Source organism: Onychomys torridus, chromosome 1 (assembly GCF_903995425.1).
Source record: "Onychomys torridus chromosome 1, mOncTor1.1, whole genome shotgun sequence".
Lineage (NCBI taxonomy): Eukaryota > Metazoa > Chordata > Mammalia > Rodentia > Cricetidae > Onychomys > Onychomys torridus.
This window is the reverse complement of record NC_050443.1, coordinates 2,897,265-2,920,550: the sequence shown is the minus strand read 5'-3', so window position 1 is coordinate 2,920,550 and position 23,286 is coordinate 2,897,265. Positions and strand designations below refer to the sequence as shown.

Sequence of the window (23,286 nt, the reverse complement as noted above, 5' to 3'; positions counted from 1 at the left end):
CCATCTGTAATGAGAACTGTGAGAACTGGCTCCCTCTTCTGGCCTGCAGGCATACATGCAGGCAGAATACTATATGCATAATAAATAAAACTTTAAAAAGACACCTCTATCTAGTGTAGCATGAATTCTTAGAAGGTCTTATTAATAAAAACAAACCTGAGGCAGGTATTGGGGTGAATACTGGAAGATCAGAGAAGCAGAACAAGCCACAGCCACCTCACCTTGACAATTCCTTAGCTGATCCTGTTTCCTCAGACTGGAAGTCTCTGAGTCCTCATCCAGAATGGATCTCAGCTGAATTGCTGCTCAAAGCCTAAAAGCTTAACCAGCTCTAGTTCCTGGTCCTCACGCCTTATATACCTTTCTGCTTCCTGCCATCACTTCCTGGGATTAAAAGCTCCCTTCCTGGGATCAAAGGGGTGAGTCCCCATGCCTGGCTGTTTCCAGTGTGGCTTTAAATTCACAGAGATCCAGATGGATCTCTGCCTCCAGAAGGTTAGGATTAAAGGTGTCAGTGCCACCATTTTCTGGCCTCAATGTCTGTCTACTGGCTGTTCTGTTTCTCTGAACCCAGATTAGTTTATTAGGGTGCACAATATTTTGGGGGACACAATATCACCACAATCTAGAGTTGGATGGTAGTGGCACATGCCTTGAATCCCAGTACTCAAGAGGCAGAGGCAGGTAGGTCTTTGAGTTCTGGGCCTGCCTGGTCTACAGAGTGAGTTCCAGGACAGCCTGGTCTACACAGAGAAACCCTAAAAAATTAACCATAATAAAAATTAAAGAAACCCTAACCAAGACAATTCTCGACAGGGTATAACCTGTGCTGCTCATGTACTCATGGGTGTGGGGTCATGCACTGAAGCTTGACCAACCTACCAGGACCACAACCCTGAGGAAAGCTGACTCTCCTTCCTCTAGTGGCACACTGCCAATGCAGAGCACCCCAGTGAGGGGTGGAATGTCCATACCCCTCCACCGCTGTGCTGGAGTGTGGGCTGTCTTGGTCTTGGTCAGGATTAGTGGCAAGCAATATCCACTGCTGTGAGTTCATGAGTGTGCAACGGTCCTGTCCTGTCCAGAAGGTGCCTCTGCCTCTTATCTTCCTGCCCTCTTCCTCTGTCTTGTTCCCTGAGCCTCCAAGGCTACTGTACTTTTATTTATTTATTTGTGTGTGTGTGTGTGTGTGTGTGTGTGTGTGTGTGTGTGTGTGTGTGGTGTCCATGACACTATGAACACAGAGGTCATAGACAACTCCTGGAAGTCACTTTTATCCTTCCACTATGTGGGTTGCAGGTTGAACTCAGTTCTTAGATTAAGCAGCAAGCCCCTTAACTAGCAAAGCCAACTCACTTGCCCTCAACATAGTTCTGATATGCTAGAATTTATTGATTAATGTGTGTGTATTTTTTGTTTGTTTGGTTTTTTTTGTTTGTTTTTCTTTTTTTTTGTTTTTTTAGGTGAGGACCGAAACCAGGGCCATGTGCTTGCTAGGCAAGCGCTCTACCACTGAGCTAAATGCCCAAGCCTATTGTTTTTTCGAGACAGGGTTTCTCTGTGTAACTTTTGCACCTTTCCTGGAACTCCCTTGGTAGCCCAGGCTGGCATCGAACTCACAGTGATCTGCCTGGCTCTGCCTCCTGAGTGCTGTGATTAAAGGCGTGTGCCACCATGACCGGACATGTTTGTGTTTCATAATGTTACTGCTGCTATTGTTGTTGCTATTTCTAATTCTTCTTCTTCCTCTTCCTCCTCCTCCTCTTCCCTTCTCCTCCTCCTCCTCCTCCTCACCACCTCCTTTTCGGCCTTGGAACTCACAGAAAATCAACCTTACTCTGCTCCTGAGTGCTGGGATTAACAGAAAATGCCACCACTCCACATATTTGTTTATTTATTATTTGATTTGATTTGATATGTCTTTGTTTATCATGTGTGTGTGATCACCTGAGTTTCAAGGACAATTTGGTGGGAGTAAATTCTCTCCTTCAGTATGCGGCTCCCAGATATTGAACTCAGGTAATCAGACTTGTGTGCAATCATCTTTGTCTGCTGAGCCATCTTGGTGGCCCCTTGCGTGTGCCACCATGACCGGATGTTTGTGTTTCATAATGTTACTGCTGCTATTGTTGTTGCTATTCTAATTCTTCTTCTTCCTCTTCTCTCTCCTCTTCCTTCTCCTCCTCCTCCTCCTCCACCACCACTCCTTTTCCTTCTTTACCTCCTCCCTCACCTCCTCCTCCTTCCTTTGAAAGAGAGAGTCTCTCTATTTTGTCGCTCTGGCTGTCCTGGAACTCTATATGTAGACCAGGTTGTTCTTGAAGTCACAGAGGTCCACCTGCTTCTGCCTCTCAAATGCTGGGGTTAAAGGCCTCTGCTTGTATGCCCGGCTCTTTATTCAGTTCTATTACTCTCTCTCTCTCTCTCTCTCTCTCTCTCTCTCTCTCTGTGTGTGTGTGTGTGTGTGTGTGTGTGTGTGTGTTTGTGTGTGTGTGTGTGTGTGTGTGTGTGTGTGTGTGTGTGTGTATGTTTAGGGTTATTACATTCATGTGTGGCAGTGGATTGTGTGTGTGTGCACATGCCTATGTGAGTGTTGGTTCAGAAGCCAGAAATCAACCTTAGATGTGGTTCCTCAGGAGTCACCCACCTTGTTTTTGAGACAGAGTCTCTTACTCAGACATGGACTCACTACTTACACCAGATCCTCTCTTCCCATATTGGCTTCCACAGTGTTGGGAAGACAAGTGTGAGACATCCTGTCATGTTTTTTTTTTACATGGGTTCTGGGGACTGAACTCAGGTCCTCATGATTATATGGCAAATACTGTGTCAGATGAGCTATTTCCCCAGTCCCTTGTTTACTTTTTGAGATAGCATCTCCCTATGTTTCCAAGACTGGCTTGGAACTGAATATGTTGTCCAGACTGGTTTGATTTGATGGTGTTTGTCTCCTGGGCTATTGGAAAGGCATGGTCCCCATCACAAACAGCAGAAGAAAATGCTGGTCTAGAACTTTGATATTCAGTATGATTGACATGTGGGTAGCACCAGCATTCCCTACATACAGCTGATGGGGATGCTCTATTTCTCAACTATGGAAAGAGAATCTGTGTGCTCAAGCAGTTCTGGTTACATATATTTGAAGTTCAAGAACTGCTGGTCTAGCCCAGCATAGTGAAACCCAGGTGTAATGCTAGCACTTAGGAGATAGAGATAAGAGGATCTGAAAGTGAAGGTTATCCTTGGCTACATAGAGAGTGTGAAGGGAACTGGGACCAGGTGAGACTGTCCTGGTTAGTTTTGTCAACTTGACATAGGAGAATGGCATCTGGGAAGAGGGAAGTTTAATTGAAAAAATTCCTTCATTAGATTGCCCTATGGGGCATTTTCTTGATGACTGAATGATATGGGAAGGCTCAGCCCACAGTCCCACAGTGGGTGGTACCATTCTCTAGGCAGGTGGTCTTGGGGTGTATATGAAAGGAAACTGAGCAAGTCCTGGGCATCAAGCTAGTCAGCAGCATTTCTCCAGCCTCTGCTTCAGTTCCTGCCTCCAGGTTCTGCCATGAGTTCCTGCTCTAGGCCTTCATGACAGACTCTAACCTGCAAGCTGAACTAACCTTTTCCTCCCAGTCACTCTGAGTCATGGTTGCTTTACCACAGAAGCAGAAACCCCACAGAGACAGATGCTCTGTCTGAGGACCAGACCTACATCATCTCACCAACAAAATATTGAGAGCAACCTGAAAACTTGGAAAGCACAGTGACCACTGGCTGCCCTCCTTTGCTCTGCCCTGATACTGACTTGTATCTTCTTTGTTAATTTCTCAGCTCCAAACCCAGTGAGAAACCTGAGTGTGGAAGCCCAGAACACCAGCTCCATCAGCCTGACTTGGGAAGTCCCTGCGAACAGCTCCTCCTCCGAGGACCTCACCTACTGGGCCCAGTGCACTAAAGATGGTGGACAGAATGAGACCCGGAGCACAACAGACACCCGAGTCACCGTGGATGGACTGGATCCTGGCTGTTCATATGAGTGTTCTGTGTGGGCAGTAAGAGAGGGAGTCAGCAGCTCCAGGGAGACTCTCAATATCTCCACAGGTGAGAGCAGACACTCTTGTATTCTTTCTCCTTAACCAGGTTGGTGAAAGGCAGTTAAGAAGTGACAAGAGAAATCTGCAGGCGTCATGGCCCAGAGGGAATAAAGTGGAAGCCAAGTATGGACGATTCCCTTTTTTATCAGCCACATCAGAAATGAGCAAGACATGGGTCAAAGGGGTCTTCAGGGATGTTTCAAGTTGTCCAACAGGACCTAAACAGCATCCTTTTGCTGACCTTTCCATTTCCCTGTGTGTGTGTGTGTGTGTGTGTGTGTGTGTGTGTGTGTGTGTGCGCGTGTGTGTGTATTTTGTCTTGCATGTATACATGTGGTTACATGTGTAGGTGTTTGTGTGTGTGAAGGTCCATGGTTGTGGTCAAGAATCATCAACTCATCAGCTCCATTCATTCTAACCTGGACAGACTTCTTGTCTAGACTCTTTTTCTGAAACTGGGACTCATGATAGAACTCTGCCTGTCCTAGAATTCACTATTGTACTCCAGGCCGGCCTTGAGCTCACAGAAATCAAACTTACTCTGCCTCCTGAGTGCTGGGATTAACAGAAAATGCCACCATTCCCACATATTTTGTTTATTTATTATTTGATTTGATTTGATATGTCTTTGTTTATCATGTGTGGGTGATCATGTGGAGTTTCAAGGACAATTTGGTGGGAGTAAATTCTCTCCTTCAGTATGTGGGTCCCAGAAATTGAACTCAGGTAATCAGACTTGGTGGCAATCATCTTTGTCTGCTGAGCCATCTTGGTGGCCCCTTCATTTTGAATATCAGGATGTCTGTTTTTATACTAAGCACAGTCCTTCTCGTGGCCTCCTTTTCCTTCCCGTGCACTCCTATTGGCCCTCCTGTCACAGGGTTTTCCTTTACTTTTACATCACGTCTGTATGATTTTATGTAAATATATAAAACTCTAGGAACAAGAAATGAGAGAAAACATAATATTTGTCATTCTGAGATTGGTTTAGTTCACAAAAAATTTTTTTCATTCAAGACTGAGTTTTTCTGTGTGTCTGGCTGTCCTGGAACTCACTCTGCAGACCACGCTGGCCTCGAACTCACAGAGTACCTCCGGCTTCTGACTCCTGAGTGCTGGGATTGATAGTGTACACTACCATGCCCTGTTAATTTACTTAAAAATTAAAAAAAAATTATGTTATGGGTATTTTATTGCACATGTCTGCGCACCATGTGTGTGTGTGTGTGTGTGTGTGTGTGTGTGTGTGTGTGTGCAGCTAGCCAGGAATCATCATTTCCACGGTTTCTGCCTCAGTTCCTGTTTCCAGGTTCCTGTCTTGACGTCCGTCAATGATGGGATGTAAAGCATGAGTGGAACTGAACCATTTGCTCCCCAAGTTGCTTTACGTCATACTGTTTTATCACAGCAGTAAAAACTCTATCTGGGCTGGAGAGATGGCTCAGTGGTTAAAAGAACTGGCTGCTTGTCCAGAGGTCCTGAGTTCAATTCCCAGCAACCACATGGTTGCTCACTACCATCTGTAATGTGATCTGGTGCCCTCTTCTGGCCCAAGGAATACATGCAGGCAGAATACTATATGCATAAAAAATAAATCTTAAAAAAATAAAACCTCTATCTAGTGTAGCATGAATTCTTAGAAGGTCTTATTAATAAAAACCAACCTGGAGCCAGGTATTGGTGTGAATACTGGAAGATCAGAGAGGCAGCACAAGCCAAAGCTTCCTCACCTTGAAAATTCCTCAGCTGATCCTGTTTCCTCAGACTGGAAGCTTCTGAGTCCTCATCCAGAATGGATCTCAGCTGAACTGTTGCTCAAAAGCCTAAAAGCTTAACCAGCTCTAGTTCCTGGTCCTCATGCTTATATACCTTTCAACTTCCTGCCATCTCTTCCTGGGATTAAAGGGATGAGTCACCATGCCTGGCTGTTTCCAGTGTGGCTTTAAATTCATAGAGATCCAGATGGATCTCTGCCTCCAGAAGGTTAGGATTAAAGGTGTGAGGGCCACCCTCTCTGGCCTCAATATCTGTCTACTGGCTGTTCCGTTCTCTGAACCCAGATTAGTTTATTAGGGTGCACAATATTTTGGGGGACACAATATCACCACAATCTAGAGTTGGATGGTAGTGGCACATGCCTTGAATCCCAGTACTCAAGAGGCAGAGGCAGGTAGGTCTTTGAGTTCTGGGCCTGCCTGGTCTACAGAGCGAGTTCTAGGACAGCCTGGTCTACACAGAGAAACCCTAAAAAATTAACCATAATAAAAATTAAAGAAACCCTAACCAAGACAATTCTTGACAGGGTATAACCTGTGCTGCTCATGTACTCATGGGTGTGGGGTCATGCACTGAAGCTTGACCAACCTACCAGGACCACAACCCTGAGGAAAGCTGACTCTCCTTCCTCTAGTGGCACACTGCCAATGCAGAGCACCCCAGTGAGGGGTGGAATGTCCGTATCCCTCCACCGCTGTGCTGGAGTGTGGGCTGTCTTGGTCTTGGTCAGGATTAGTGCAAGCAATATCCACTGCTGTGAGTTCATGAGTGTGCAACGGTCCTGTCCTGTCCTGAAGGTGCCTCTGCCTCTTATCTTCCTGCCCTCTTCCTCTGTCTTGTTCCCTGAACCTCCGAGGCTACTGTACTTTTATTTATTTATTTGTGTGTGTGTGTGTGTGTGTGTGTGTGTGTGTGTGTGTGTCTCGTGTCCATGACACTATGCATACAGAGGTCATAGACAACTCCTGGAAGTCACTTTTATCCTTCCACTATGTGGGTTGCAGGTTGAACTCAGTTCTTAGATTAGGCAGCAAGCCCCTTAACTAGCAAAGCCAACTCACTTGCCCTCAACATAGTTCTGATATGCTAGAATTTATTGATTAATGTGTGTGTATTTTTTTGTGTTTTTTTTTTTTTGTTTTTCTTTTTTTTCTTATTTTAGGTGAGGATCGAACCCAGGGCCATGCGCTTGCTAGGCAAGCACTCTACCACTGATCTAAATGCCCAAGCCTATTTTTTTTCGAGACAGGGTTTCTCTGTGTAACTTTGCACCTTTCCTGGAACTCCCTTGGTAGCCCAGGCTGGCCTCGAACTCACAGTGATCTGCCTGGCTCTGCCTCCTGAGTGCTGTGATTAAAGGCGTGTGCCACCATGACCGGACATGTTTGTGTTTCATAATGTTACTGCTGCTATTGTTGTTGCTATTCTAATTCTTCTTCCTCTTCCTCCTCCTCCTCCTCCTCCTCCTCCTCCTCCTCCTCCTCCTCCTCCTCCTCCATCACCACCTTTTCCTTCTTTACCTCCTCCCTCACCTCCTCCTCCTTCCTTTGAAAGAGAGAGTCTCTCTATTTTGTCGCTCTGGCTGTCCCGGAACTCTATATGTAGACCAGTTGTTCTTGAAGTCACAGAGGTCCACCTGCTTCTGCCTCCCACATGCTGGGGTTAAAGGCCTCTGCTTGTATGCCCGGCTCTTTATTCAGTTCTATTATACTCTCTCTCTCTCTCTCTCTCTCTCTCTCTCTCTCTCTGTGTGTGTGTGTGTGTGTGTGTGTGTGTGTGTGTGTGTGTGTGTGTGTTTAGGGTTATTACATTCATGTGTGGCAGTGGATTGTGTGTGTGTGCACATGCCTATGTGAGTGTTGGTTCAGAAGCCAGAAATCAACCTTAGATGTGGTTCCTCATGAGTCACCCACCTTATTTTTGAACAGAGTCTCTTCTCAGACAAGGACTCAACACTTAAACCAGATCCTCTCTTTCCATATTGGCTTCCACAGTGTTGGGAAGACAAGTGAGAGACATCCTGTCATGTTTTTTTTACGTGGGTTCTGGGGACTGAACTCAGGTCCTCATGATTATATGGCAAATACTGTATCAGATGAGCTATTTCCCCAGTCCCTTGTTTACTTTTTGAGATAGCATCTCCCTATGTTTCCAAGACTGGCTTGGAACTGAATATGTTGTCCAGACTGGTTTGATTTGATGGTGTTTGTCTCCTGGGCTATTGGAAAGGCATGGTCCCCATCACAAACAGCAGAAGAAAATGCTGGTCTAGAACTTTGATATTCAGTATGATTGACATGTGGGTAGCACCAGCATTCCCTACATACAGCTGATGGGGATGCTCTATTTCTCAACTATGGAAAGAGAATCTGTGTGCTCTAGCAGTTCTGGTTACATATATTTGACGTTCAAATAGCCCAGCAAAGTGAAACCCAGGTGTAATGCTAGCACTTGGGAGATAGAGATAAGAGGATCTGAAGGTGAAGGTTAACTATCATTGGCTACATAGAGAGTGTGAAGGGAACTGGGACCAGGTGAGACTGTCCTGGTTAGTTTTGTCAACTTGACATAGGAGAATGGCATCTGGGAAGAGGGAAGTTTAATTGAGAAAATTCCTTCATTAGATTGCCCTATGGGGCATTTTCTTGATGACTGATTGATATGGGAAGGCTCAGCCCACAGTCCCACAGTGGGTGGTACCATTCTCTAGGCAGGTGGTCTTGGGGTGTATATGAAAGGAAACTGAGCAAGTCCTGGGCGTCAAGCTAGTCAGCAGCATTTCTCCAGCCTCTGCTTCAGTTCCTGCCTCTAGGTCCTGCCTTGAGTTCCTGCCCTAGGCCTTCATGACAGACTCTAACCAGTGAGCTGAACTAACTCTTTCCATTCCCAGTTGCTCTGAGTCATGGTGCTTTACCACAGAAGCAGAAAACCCTGCAGAGAAAGATGCCCTGTCTGAGGACCAGACCTACATCATCTCACCAACAAAATATTGAGAGCAACGTGAAAAGTTGGAAAGCACAGTGACCACTGGCTGCCCTCCTTTGCTCTGCCCTGATGCTGACCTGTATCTTCTTTGTTAATTTCTCAGCTCCAAACCCAGTGAGGAACCTGAATGTGGAAGCCCAGAATACCAGCTCCATCAGCCTGACTTGGGACGTCCCTGAAAGCAAATGCATCTCCTCCCAGGACCTCACTTACTGGGCCCAGTGCACTAAAGATGGTGTTGAGAATAATCCCTCGAACACAACAGACACCCGAGTCACTGTGGATGGACTGGATCCTGGCTGTTCATATAACTGTTCTGTGTGGGCAGAAAGAGAGGGAGTCAACAGCTCCTGGTTGACTCTCAGTCGCTCCACAGGTGAGAACAGACACTCTCGTATTCTTTCTCCTTAACCACGTTGGTGAAAGGCAGTTAAGAAGTGACAAGAGAAATCTGCAGGCGTCATGGCCCAGAGGGAATAAAGTGGAAGCCAAGTATGGACGATTCCCTTTTTTATCAGCCACATCAGAAATGAGCAAGACATGGGTCAAAGGGGTCTTCAGGGATGTTTCACGTTGTCCAACAGGACCTAAATAGTCTCCTGTTTCTGCCTTTTCCTTTTCCCTGTGTGTGTGTGTTGGCTTACATGATTATGTGTGTGCTTTGCCCACATTTGGATACACATGTAGGTGTGTGTGTGTGAAGGTCCATGGTTGTGGTCAAGAACCATCAACTCATCAGCTCCATTCATTCTAACCTGGACAGACTTCTTGTCTAGACTCTTTTTCTCTCTGTGACAGGGACTCATGACAGAACTCTACCTGTCCTAGAATTCACTATTGTACTCCAGGCCAGCCTTGAACTCACAGAAATCAACCTTACTCTGCCTCCTGAGTGCTGGGATAAACATAAGATGCCACCACTCCCAGACATTTTGTTTATTTATTATTTGATTTGATATGTGTGTATTTATGGTGTGTTGGGGTGAGCATTTGGAGGTCAGAGGACAATTTGGTGAGATTAATTCTCTCCTTCAATATGTGGCTCCCAGAAATTGAACTCAGGTAATCAGACTTGGTGGCAATCATCTTTGTCTGCTGAGCCATCTTGGTGGCCCCTTCATTTTGAATATCAGGATGTCTGTTTTTATACTAAGCACAGTCCTTCTCATGGCCTCCTTTTCCTTCCCATGCACTCCTATTGGCCCTCCTGTCACAGAGAATTCCTTTACTTTTACATCACGTCTATATGATTTTATGTTAGTATATAAAACTCTAGGAACTAGAAATGAGAGGAAACAGATAATATTTGTCTTTCTGAGACTGGTTTAGTTCACTCAATTTTTTTCCCTTTCGAGACCTACTTTCTCTGTGTATCTGGATGTCCTGGAACTCCCTCTGTAGACCAGGCTCTGGTCTCACAGAGTACCTCCTGCCTCTGCCTCCTGAGTGCTGGGATTAATGGTGTACACTACCATGCCTGAACAATTTACTTAAAAATATTAAAAAATTATTTTATGTACATGGATATTTTCCTGCACATATGTCTGTGCACCATGTGTGTGTGTGTGTGTGTGTGTGCAGCAAGACAGGAATAATTTCCACGGTTTCTGCCTCAGTTCCCGTTTCCAGGTTCTTGCCTTGACATCCCTCAATGGTGGGATGTAAAACATGAGTGGAACCGAACCCTTTGCTCCTCATGTTGCTTTTGGTCATACTGTTTTATCACAGCCATAAAAACTCTATCTGGGCTGGAGAGATGCTTCAGAGGTTAAGAGCTCTGGCTGCTTGTCCAGAGGGCCTGAGTTCAATTCCTAGCAACCACATGGTGGCTCACAACCACCTGTAGTGAGATCTGGTGCCCTCTTCTGGCCTGCAGGCAAAGATGCAGGCAGAACACTATATGCATAAAAAATAAATCTAAAAAAAAACAACAACAAAAAACCTCTATCTAGTGTAGCATGAATTCTTAGAAGGTCTTATTAGTAAAAACAAACCTGGAGCCAGGTTTTGGGGTGAATACTGGAAGATCAGAGATGCAGAACAAGCTACAGCTTCCTCACGTTGCCAATTCTTCAATTGATCATGTTTCCTCAGTCTGGAAACCTCTGAGTCCTCATCCAGAATGAATCTCAGCTGAACTGCTGTTCACAAGCCTAAAAGCTTAACCAGCTCTAGTTCCTGGTCCTCATGCCTTATATACCTTTCTGCTTCCTGCCATCATGTCCTGGGATTGAAGGAATGTGTCACCATGCCTGGCTGTTTCCAGTGTGGCTTTAAATTCACAGAGATCCATCTGGATCTCTGCCTCCAGAAGGTTAGGATTAAAGGTGTCAGTGCCACCATTTTCTGGCCTCTATGTCTGTCTACTGGCTGTTCTGTTCTCTGAACCCAGATAAGTTTATTAGTGTGCACAATATTTTGGGGGACACAATATCACCATAATCTAGAGTTGGATGGTGGTGGCACACACCTTGAATCCCAGTACTCAAGAGGCAGAGGCAAGTAGATCTTTGAGTTCTAGGCCAGCCTGGTCTACAGATCGAGTTCTAGGCCTGCCTGGTCTATAGATGGAGTTATAGAACAGCCTGGTCTACACAGAGAAACCCTAAAAAATTAATCATAATAAAAATTAAAGAAACCTTAACCAAGACAATTCTCGACATGGTATAACCTATGCTGCTCATGTACTCATGGGTGTGGGGTTATCCACTGAAGCTTGACCAACCTACCAGGACCACAACCCTGAGGAAACCTGACTCTCCTTCCTCTAGTGGCACACTGTCAATGAAGAGCACCCCAGTGAGGGGTGGAATGTCCGTACCCCTCCACCGCTGTGCTGGAGTGTGGGCTGTCTTGGTCTTGGTCAGGATTAGTGCAAGCAATATCTGCCACTGTGAGTTCATGAGTGTGTAACGGTCCTGTCCTGTCCAGAAGGCGCCTCTGCCTCTTATCTTCCTGCCCTCTTCCTCTATCTTGTTCCCTGAGCCTTGGAGGCTATTGTAGTTTTATTTATTCGTGTGTGTGTGTGTGTGTGTGTGTGTGTGTGTGTGTGTGTGTGTGTTGTCATGACACTATGCATACAGAGGTCACAGACAACTCCCGGAAGTCACTTTTCTCCTTTTACCTTGTGGGTTGTAGGATGAACTCAGTTCTTAGATGAGGCAGCAAGCCCCTTAACTAGCAAAGCCAACTTATCAGCCCTCAACATAGTTCTGATATGCTAGAATTTATTGATTAATGTGTGTGGGTTTTTTTTGTTTGGTTGTTATTGTTTTTCTAGATAGGGTTTCTCTTTGTAACTTTGTGCCTTTCCTGGAACTCACTTTGTAGCCCCTGATGGCCTTGAACTCACAGAGATCTGCCTGGCTCTGCCTACCGAGTGCTGGGATTAAAGGCGTATGCCACCACGGCCTGGCCATGCATGTGTTTTATAATGTTGCTGCTGTTGTTGTTGCTGTTCTAATTCTTATTCTTCCTCTTCCTCTTCTTCATCCTCCTCCTTCTCCTCCTCCACCCAGTCCTTCTTCACCTCCTCCTCCTTCCTTTGAAAGAGAGAGTCTCTCTATTTTGTCGCTCTGGCTGTCCTGCAACTCTATATGTAGACTAGGTTGTTCTTGAAGTCACAGAGGTCCACCTCCTTCTGCCTCTCAAATGGTGTGGTTAAAGACTTCTGCTTGTATGCCCGGCTCTTTATTCAGTTCTATTTTAGTCTGTGTGTGTGTGTGTGTGTGTGTGTGTGTGTGTGTGTGTGTTTATTACATTCATGTGTAGCAGTGGATTGTGTGTGTGTGCACATGCCTATATGTGAGTGTTTGTTCAGAAGCCAGAAATCAACCATAGATGTGGTTCCTCAGGAGTCACCCACCTTGTTTTTGAGACAGAGTCTCTTACTCAGACATGGACTCACTACTTACACCAGCTCTTCTCTTCCCATATTGGCTTCCACAGTGTTGGGATGACAATTGTGAGCCATCCTGTCATGTTTTTATGTGGGTTCTGGGGACTAAACTCAGGTCCTCATGATTATATGGCAAACACTGTATCAGGTAAGATATTTCCCCACTCCCTTGTTCATTTTTTGAGACAGCATCTCCCTATGTTTCTAAGACTGTCTTGGAACTCAATATGTTGTCCAGACTGGTTTGAATTTGATGGTCCTTTTTACCTAGGAGATTGGAAAGGCATGGTCCCCATCACAGACAGCAGAAGAAAGCGCTGGTCTAGATCTTTGATATTCAGTATGATTGACATGTGGGTAGCACCAGCATTCCCTACAGCTGATTGAGGATGTTCTATTTCTCAAGTATGGAAAGAGAATCTGTATGATCAAGCAGTTCTGGTTAAATATACGCATACTTCAAGAACTGCTGGTCTAGCCCAGCACAGAGATACCCAGGTGTGATGCTAGCACTTGGGAGATAGAGATAGATAGGAGGATCTGAAGGTGAATGTTATCCTTGGCTACATAGAGAGTGTGAAGGTAACTGGGACCACATGAGACTGTACTGGTTAGTTTTGTCAACTTGACATAAGAGAGTGGCATCTGGGTAGAGGGAAGTTTAATTGAGAAAATGCCTCCCAGGGCAATCTAATGAAGGCATTTTCTTGATGACTGATTGATATGGGAAGGCTCAGCCCACAGTCCCACAGTGGGTGGTACCATTCCTTAGGCAGGTGGTCTTGGGGTGTATATGAAAGGAAACTGAGCAAGTCCTGGGCGTCAGGCTAGTCAGCAGCATTTCTCCAGGCCTCTGCTTCAGTTCCTGCCTCCAGGTCCTGCCTTGAGTTCCTGCCCTGACTGCCTTCATGAAGAACTGTAACCTGCAAGCTGAACTAACTCTTTCCACTCCCAGTTGCTCTGAGTCATGGTGCTTTATAACAGAAACAGAAACCCCGCAGAGACAGAAGCCCTGTCTAAGGACCAGATCTACTTTATCTCACCAACAAAATATTGAGAGCAACTAGAAAACTTGGAAAGCACAGGGACCACTGGCTGCCCTCCTTTGCTCTGCCCTGATGCTGACCTGTATCTTCTTTGTTAATTTCTCAGCTCCAAACCCAGTGAGAAACCTGAGGGTGGAAGCCCAGAACACCAGCTCCATCAGCCTGACTTGGGACATCCCTGAGAGCATCTGCAGCTCCTCCGAGGACCTCACCTACTGGGCCCAGTGCACTAAAGATGGTGGCCAGAATGAGACCCGGAGCACAACAGACACCCGAGTCACCGTGGATGGACTGGATCCTGGCTGTTCATATGAGTGTTCTGTGTGGGCAGTAAGAGAGGGAGTCAACAGCTGCAATGTGACTGTCAGTAACTCCACAGGTGAGAGTGGACACTCTCATATTCTTTCTCCTTAAGGGAAGTGGTGAAAGGTGACAGAAGAATGGGGCAGTGTCTATGAGTAAATAGAATTAATTAATGGAATCACCCAATCCAATGGATAGATACACATATGTACATAGATGGTTGATGATGTATGCATAGATATAAGATAGATGAGACATATATGACAGGTATATATATGTATGTGTGTGTATGTGTGTGTGTGTGTATATATATATATATATATATATATATATATATATATATATATATATATATATATATATAAATAGATGGTATCTGGGGAGCAATACTGTGGAGTAAATCCAAGGTCTCATGTTTTCAAGGCCAGAATGCTACCAACTTGCTATGTAGCCCAAATTGTCTCACTCTCCAACTGCTCGGTTATGGCCACTCCCCCTCCTTTTCTCCTAAGGACAGTTGGTGGTGTTGCCTGAGTCCATGGCCAACCATGGAGCATACAGTCCCTTTGCGACATTCCCAGGAGAAGACAGGGTCTGTGTTGGAGCCGTGTTGGCTCTGGGAATGAAGTGTTGTTCACTGCATTTGCAGCTTCTGACCGGGGCTGGTTAGGATGTAAGATGGATGGCAGCCCAGAATACCAGGGTGTGCGTGGTACATGACCTCCTTGGTGGTTCTGTCACAGTTCCAACACCCCGAACCTCGTGTGTGTGTTCACTTGCACATGCACGTGCCTCTGTGTGTGTGTGGAGGCAGATGTGGACGCTGGCTGTCTTCCTCAATTGTTTTTCAGCTTCCTTTTTTAAACTTAAAGTTATTTTTTAAGATCACATTATTTATTTATTTATTTCATGCGCAAGTGTGTGCAAAGGCATGCATGCCCTGGCGCCGTGTGCACAGAGGTCAGAGGACAGCCTTCAGAAGTTGGTTCTCTCCTTTCACCTGTGGAGCCCAGGGCTCAAACTCAGGATGTTAGGCAGGGACCTTTCCTTGCTGAGCCAGCTCACCAACTCGAATTAAAACCATAGCATGTTTCTCTCCGTGTGTGAGTTTGGTATGCCTGTGCAGCAAAGCATATGTGGAGGTCAGAGAACCTTCCAGAAATCTCTACTGTCCTTCCACTGCAGGATCTGGGGGATCAAACTTGGGTCTTCAGGCTTGTATGGCAAACACTTTTTACCCGTGGAGCCTTTCAGCAGCCCTCCCCTTTTTTACTTATTCCTTTAGGTTCAGTCACTACTATACTATGTGTATGAGTGTTTTGCATGCATGTATACATATGTAATGATGTGTACCTGGCACCTGTGGTGTTAGATCTCCTAGAAAAGACAGTGTGGGTGCTGGGACTGTTTCTTTTTTTCTTTTTGTTTGTTTGTTTCTTCGAGAAAGGATTTCTCTGTGTAGTTTTGGAGCCTGTCCTGGATCTCGCTCTGTAGACCAGGCTGGCCTCGAACTCACAGAGATCCGCCTGGCTCTGCCTCCCGAGTACTAGGATCAAAGCCACCACTGCCCAGCCGATTCCAATTTTTCTTTATTCTTTAGAATTTACTCTGTGTATACAATGAAATAGTCATCTTGTACGTCCCCCATATCATATGGTGCTGAGGTTGCCTGAGCAAGGACCTGCACAAGGTCAAGTCAGCTAAAAAGTTGACCTGGATGGGATAGAATATCTCTAGCCCCCACCCCCCTTAACCTAAGAGCTATGACAGTTGATAGTTGCTGGTGAAGGGAGAATCACTCTTTCTGGAGGACGCGGCCACTGGTAAGATTCCCCCACTCTAGGAAATGCCCCCACTCCTATGCACATATGGGCAGTCCTAACGGGATTTAGTGAGGGTTTTGTTTCTTCCCAGACCCTGGCTGTCCTGGAACTCACTCTGTACTCCAGGCTATTCTTGAACTCAGAGAGATCCTCCTGCCTCTGCCTCCTGAATGCTGGGACTAAAGCCACGAGCTGTCACCACCCTGCAGTTATCTCCTTTTTTGAGACAGGGTAGTTCACTGATGGCCAGACAATGAGCCCCAGGGTCCTGCTGTCTCTGTCTTCCCAGGGCTGGGATTGCAGACATGTGTGCCTATGCCTAGCTTTTAACGTGAGTGCTAAGGATCTGAACTCAGGTTCTTATGATTGTGTGGCAGGCCCTTTCCCAACGGAACCATTTCCTTAGCCCACTTTTTTTTCTTGTTTTTATATTTATTGGTGTTATTAATTTGTGTATGTGTGGGTGCATGTATGTGCACCACCCGATGCCTGCTACCGGAAGAGGTCAGAAATTAGTCTCTGGGACTGGAATTACAGATTGTTGTGAGCCACCATTTGGGTGCTGGGAACTGAACCCAGGACCTCTGCAAGAGCAACAAGTGCTCTTAACTGCTAAGCCATCTCTCCAGCACTTTTTGTTTTTGTTTTTTTTTTTTTTGAGACAGGATCTCACGTAACTCAAGTTGACCTCTGATCGGCTAGGATGCCAAGGATGACCCCCCAATCTTCCTTCATCCACTTCCTAGGTGCTGGTCTTAGAGGTTTACTCAGTTCATTCTGAAACCCATCCCTCTGTGTCATATATTGAGGGTGAAAGCTGGGAACATCAGTGGCATCAGCCTGAGGTAGACAGTTCCCTCTGGCTGGACTGTCATTGTCTAGGAGAGTTGCCACTAAACATAAGTAATGATTTGAAGGTTCATAACTCGTTTCAAATGTATCCCCTGTATCTCCACTGGACGAGTCCCTGCCACAGTGGACGGTGGGACAGTATTTGGATCCCTGAAGCTTTGCCTTGTATTGAGACACTAAGTCCATCCATGCAGGCTGATCTCACAGCCTAATCAAAGCTTTAGGAATACTGTGTTAAACCAGGCAGGTGGGTGCACACCTGTGATGCTAGCACCTGGGAGTTGAGAAAGGAGGGTCAGAACCTCAAGGTTATTTTTGGCTTCTTTATCCAGTTGAAAGGGCAGCCTGGGCTTTCCAGAACTCGAAAAACAAACAAACAAACAACCCCAAGAAATAACAAGAGAAATCTGGGAAGTGCTGCACTAGAGTGAGACACCTTAACCTGGTTGAACAAGGGGTTGATGGAGAGCTGGGAATCTGAGGGCCTGAAATACCCGCTGACTGCCTCTCTCTGTTTGGGATCCCTGCTCAACTTGAAATATTCTTAATTGTCTTTCAGCTCCTAACCCAGTAATAAACCTGTTTTGTGTGAGTCAGACTAATAATTCCATCACTTGGAGCTGGGAGGCCCCCCAGGGCCCAGACCTTCAGGGTTACACCTACAGGGTGCAGTGTACTGGAGAGCATGACAAAAAGGAGACCCAAAGCATTACAAGCACCAGCATCACATTTGAGGGACTTGAGGCTGGGACCTGGTACAGCTTCTCTGTGTGGGCCCAAAAGAATGGACTCTCAAGCAGTCTGGAGACCCTGTCCAACTCCACAGGTGAGAGACTAAGAGCTGGGAAAGAGGGTCCCCCCTTTGAGTCTGGGACCCCACTCTTTATTTATTTGTGTGTGGCTGTGGGTAGGTTGGGTGTGCAGAAGGCAGAGGACAACTTGCAGGAGTCTAGGAACTGATGCCTAAGTATTTACATATCCGAACCTATGGGGCCGTTTTCATTCAAAGCGCTCCACTGATGTTACCATAGTTGGAATGTATACATCCTATTCCTAGAGATTGTCGTTCCTCAACCAGCAGGAATTTCAAAACTGTGGGTTCTAGGTATTTTTTTGCGTGGGTAGGCTCTTTGGAGCCAGGAAGGCTCAGTACCACTCCTCAGAAACCAACAGCATCACCAGCAGTTGCTTCTATTGAAATAGAGACATGTGAAGGATGTCTTTTCGCAGCCTATACATGGCGGGTACCACTCAGGAGGAGAGCCCAAATCACTCCAGAGACTCGGTTCACTGCTGATGGATGAATGCTTTAATCCTTAGTCTTCGGGGCTGAGAATACTAAAACTAGTAGCTCCCTCTAACCACTTGGTGTGTTTAAGAGTAAGAAAGGAGCCTGTCCTCAGGTGGATATGGGACATGCAATTAGAAAAGGTCAGACTTCATGGGACCAGAGGTAACTGGACCACAAATCCCATCATGCCATGGGGCCAGGACTTCCTACATTGATATGGAGATTCCAAGGACTCAAGGGAATTGTAGTTTGAGGCGACTCAAGTGATAAAGGAGACCCAGAGCTATACATATGGACAGAGAGAACTCAGATGATCCTGGTCCCCACCAGGTTCCTAGGTCCTTTCTTTTGGCTCCATCTTTTCTCACTGGAATCACTGATGACCACAAACTCCCTGTGTAGCTCAGGTTAGCCTTGAATTCATGGCAATCTCCTACTCGATCCTCCCAAATACTAGGATTACAACATGTTAACCAATATGATTGGCTGGGAAGGGGGATCTCTGGGTCCACAACCCTTAGGGCTCTGCTCACTTTCAGCTCCCAACGAGGTGACAGATCTACAGAATAGAAGCCATTCCAACAGCTCAGTGACCTTGATATGGAGTGCTCCCAAGGACCCTTATTCTCACAACTACACCTACTGGGTTCAGTGGGCCAGTGAAGAAGAAGATGAGCCCCAGGGAAAGAAAGATACCTCAGGATATGGCGCCAGTTTCAAGGACAGTACCAATGAGTCTCGTTATGAGGTCAAGAGTCTCAGGCCTGGCACTTTGTACAACTTCAGCGTGTGGGCAGAGAGGAGCCATGTGCCCAGCTCCATACAGCACCTCCAGGCACCCACAGGTGAGGTGCCCCACTCTCTTTGTTCCTGGTAGAATGGGCTTAGGCCGACCTCATGGGCAAGAAGGGAACAGAAATGTGGGAGAGATGGCCCAATGGTTAAGAGCACTTGCTGCCCTTACAGAGTTCAATACCCAGCACTTATGTTCAGTGGTTTGCAAAACACTTTAACTTAAGTGGAGGGGACCCAGTGCCCTTTTCTGGCAGGGTTTCTCTGTGTAGCTTTGTGCCTTTCCTGGAACTCGCTTTGTAGACCAGGCTGGCCTCGAACTCACGGAGATCCGCCTGCCTCTGCCTCCCCGAGTGCTGGGATTAAAGGCGTGCGCCACCACCGCCTGGCTAATTATTCCTTTTTGTTTGTTTGTTTGTTTTGTTTAAGAAAATATATCTAAAGGGAAAAAATGTGAGTGGTCTACAAATTCCATAATGTCATGAGGTTGAGACTATACATTCAGCGATACAGAGTACAAGGCATTGTGGGAGTTGTAGTCTGGAAGGACTTCGGTCTTTTGAGGCTCAGAGAAGATGAGGTGTTTGTGTTTGGAGAGGGAGAGATGGGCTAGCTCTCAGGGAGTTGGACGTACAAAACCAGTCACGTTTGGTGGGTGGCTCATCCGGATTCCTCTTGTTTTCTTTACTCAGTCCCAGATACTGTCAACAGCATCTCCTGTGTCAGCACCTCTGGGGGCTACGGGGTCATCCTGACCTGGTCCTGCCCATCTGGGCGTTATGAGACCTTTGAGGTGGAGGTGGGCAGGCAATGGATCTCTTGGAATAGATCTTTCTGCGGGAAGGGCGTGTCAGTGTCAGATCTTGGGCCGGCTCAGTCCTACACAGCCACCATCACCACTGTCTCGAATGGACTGAAGGTCCGGTCCATCTCTGTGACCTGCTACACAGAGAGCGCAGGTGAGTAGGGTCCCAGGGACAAACCTTCAGATCTTGCCATGAAGGGAAGCCATGGAGTTTTGGTTTTGTTGTTATTTTTGTTTTGGTCTGTCTGCCTTTTGTTTTCTGCTCTTTCTCTGTCTTTCTCTCTGAGTGTGTACCTGTGTGTAGGTTCATGTGCACATGTGTGTATGCATGTGGCCAGAGGACAATCTTGAGTATTGTTCATGTATACCTACATTAAATTTTTTTATAACATTTACTTAGTGTGTGTGTGTGTGTGTGTGTGTGTGTGTGTGTGTGTGTGTGTGTAGGTCAGAAAATAGATTGCAAGAGTCAATTACTTCCTCCCACCATGTGGGTCATGGGGATCTAACTCAGTTCCTTAGACCTGGTGACAAGCACCCTCCCCCCGGATCTATCTCACAGCTCCACATATTTTTTCCTTTTGGTCTCTCATTGACTTGACCAAGCTGAGCTGTGCTGGTGGGGCCGCAAGCCCCAGGGATCTGCATGTCTCTACCGCCCCTTAGACATGTGCCAGCACGCCTGGTTTGTTCTGAGATCTAACTCAGTCCTCATGCTTGTAATGCAAGCACTTTACGGAGTGAAATGACTCCCTGGCCCTCCTGATTTTCTTAAAACAGCATTCTTGAGATAAAATCCACTGGACGTACAATTCACTCACTTGAAGTCATCAAACAATTTGATGCTAGTCAGTGTATTTCCAACACCACTGCATCTTTCACTGCTATTTATTTGAGAACAATTTTCTTTAAGGAAAAAAATCTTATTTTTATTGGTATGGATGCTTTCCTTTCACTGATGTTTATGTACTACTTGCATGCAGTACTGTCAGAGGCCAGAAGAGGGCATCAGATTCCCTGGAGCTGGTGTTGCAAATGGTTGTAAGCTGCCGTGGGGTGCTGGGAGTTGAACCCAGATCCTCTAGAAGAGCAGCCAGTGCTTTTAACCCGGAGCCACCTCTCTCCAGCTGCATTCTATAGTTTTTATCTCAGTAGATTTTTATCTCTAACCTTTTAAAATGTTTATTACATTTATTTATCTGTCGGTGGGAGGTGGTGCACACACAGGCCACTATGCATGTACAGAAGTTAAGGACAACTCGCGAGAAGCAGTTGTTTCCATGTGGGTCTTGTCTCTGACTTGGCAGCAAGCACCTTTACCTCCTGAGCTATCTTGCTGGCCCTACCATGATCTTTGTGGACGTATGTTTCACTCTAGGAATCAGGCCTCTAGTAATATGAGGTAACCATCCCGGAGAGACAGTGGAAGTGGAAGTGGACAGTGTTAAATGTATGCTTCTCGACCTTCACTTTGCTTAGGGGTGTATCTTTCTTAGTAAACCAGCATCCTGGAGAGGACAAAGTCTGGTCATATCTGAAGGACCAAGTTGGTGAGATGTATGTTCCTCTTGGAGTCTGTTGACCATCAGCTCTATACAGCCAGGACTGCTGGGCAGCTGCAGCCTCCGGCTTCCAAAGCTGATGGGGATGGGTCTCCCCCAGGCCTGGGTATCTAAGGACAGATCCTAGGATAGCTGGGCTCATCAGAGCTTGGGAACAAGCAAGGTGTTGAGTCTACCTGATGTCATCAGAGCCCCATTGCTAAGCACCCTTCGCCTGGCAAGCAAATCTCTGAGAAAACCAAGTCCCTATCCTAGGGAGAACTGATGCCATGAAGATGAGGGAGTGTATAATGGTTGGCTTTAATTGTAGAATCACCTGGGAAGGCTAGTCCAAGGGCATGTCTTGGGGGGGGGGTGTCTTGATTACCAGGAAGTCCCACCCACTGTGGGTGGCACCAGTCCCTGAGTAGGGAATCCTGGATTGCATAGGGATGGAAATCATAAGCTGAGCATTGGCATGAGTTGATTCAACGTTCTCCATTCTGGACTGTGGATGTGATGTGACTAGCTACTTCAAGGTCATGCCTCTTAGACTTCTCCACAGGGATGCATTGTAAACCCGAATGGTGAACCACATAGGTCCTTTGTCTTTTAAACTGTGTGGTGATATATTGTGTATCAAATAGAGCTGAGGGTCAGAGGACAGAACCAGCCACTTGATTAAACATAGAGACCAGGCAGTGCTGGCACACATCTTTAATCCCAGCACCTGAGATCTCATGCCTTTGCTTGGGAAGCACACAGCCTTTAATCCCAGTACTAAGAAGGAAGTGATGGCTGGTGTGAGGAGACAGGAACTGAAGGCTTTTCAGGCTGAGTAGTCCTAGAGGTGACACGTGACAGTGGCTTGTTCCTCTGTCTCTCTGGTCTTTCATCCTTTACTCCAATATCTGGTTCTGGTTTTTTATTAAAAGTTTTATTTAAGATTCGAGCTACAAGTTGCTTTTTGCTGTTGTTGTTCAAGACACAGTTTCTCTGTGTAGCTCTGGCTGTCCTGGAACTCTCTCTGTAGACCTGGCTGGCCTTGAACTCTCGAACTCATAGAACTGCCTGCCTCTGCCTCTCGAGTGCTGGGATTAAAGACACGAGTCACCGTGTCCAGCTGAGAGTACATACTGCTTTTGTAGAGAAACGGAGTTTGGTGCTCATTTCTCCGTGAAACTCCACCTCCAGGGTATCTGATATTTTCTTCTGGCCTCTAAAGAACCTGTACACACACACACACACACACACACACACACACACACACACACACACACACTCATGTCGTCCTTGTCACCACCATCATCACCACCATCCTCATCCTCATTCTCCTCCTCTCTCCTTCCCCTTTCACTGTAGGGGTCATTGTGGGAGCCATCATGGGCATCCTCCTACTTTTCATCCTGGTGGGCTTGCTGATTTTCTTCCTGAAGAGAAGGAGGTGAGACTCGGAACAGGACTGGTGGGTATTTAGCTCGTGGGAGCCTGGAAGGGAAGATGAGAATCCCTAGTCTTGAGCTCAGGCTGGAGATTTACATTCCGGTGTCTTTCTTCCAGAAGAAAGAAGAGCCAGCAGAAGGATGCACCGAAGGATCTGGTGTTCAGGTGAACAGGAGGGGGTGGGGGCACCGGAGGGGGGGGGGGCATCCGAGGCAGGTAAGGGGAGGGGAATTTGCTGCTCACTGGATAGGTCAGAGGGCAGAACCAAGCCTCAGAAGGGATTGTGACCCCTGTAATAGACACAGCCTAGGGTCAATTCTCCTATTTCTTTTCTTTTCTTTCTTTCTTTCTTTCTTTCTTTCTTTCTTTCTTTCTTTCTTTCTTTCTTTCTTTCTTTCTTTTTTCTTTCTTTCTTTTTGTATGTGGAGCTGAGGATTGAACCCAGGGTCTTGCGCTTGCTAGGCAAGCTCTCTACCACTGAGCTAAATCCCCAACCTCCTATTTTTTCTTTAAAATTTTTATTATTCTTTGAGAATTTTATTCATATATGCAACGTGATTTGATCATATTCAGCCTAATTTCAAATTTTATTTATTTTATGTGTATGAGTGTTTTGTGTGCAGTTATGTCCGTCTAC

General features: G+C 46.2%; 1 protein-coding gene across 1 annotated transcript in view; it reads left to right on the top strand.

Moving 5' to 3' along the window:
- Positions 1-23,286, top strand: part of Ptprh (protein tyrosine phosphatase receptor type H) — a 57,551-nt gene that overhangs the window by 25,679 nt on the left and 8,586 nt on the right. Inside the window, exons 7-12 of the mRNA XM_036167587.1 lie at positions 3,832-4,101; positions 8,959-9,231; positions 13,906-14,178; positions 19,553-19,819; positions 22,569-22,650; positions 22,770-22,814. Coding sequence (XP_036023480.1) covers positions 3,832-4,101; positions 8,959-9,231; positions 13,906-14,178; positions 19,553-19,819; positions 22,569-22,650; positions 22,770-22,814 — 1,210 coding nt within the window. The remainder of the gene's footprint in view (positions 1-3,831; positions 4,102-8,958; positions 9,232-13,905; positions 14,179-19,552; positions 19,820-22,568; positions 22,651-22,769; positions 22,815-23,286) is intronic.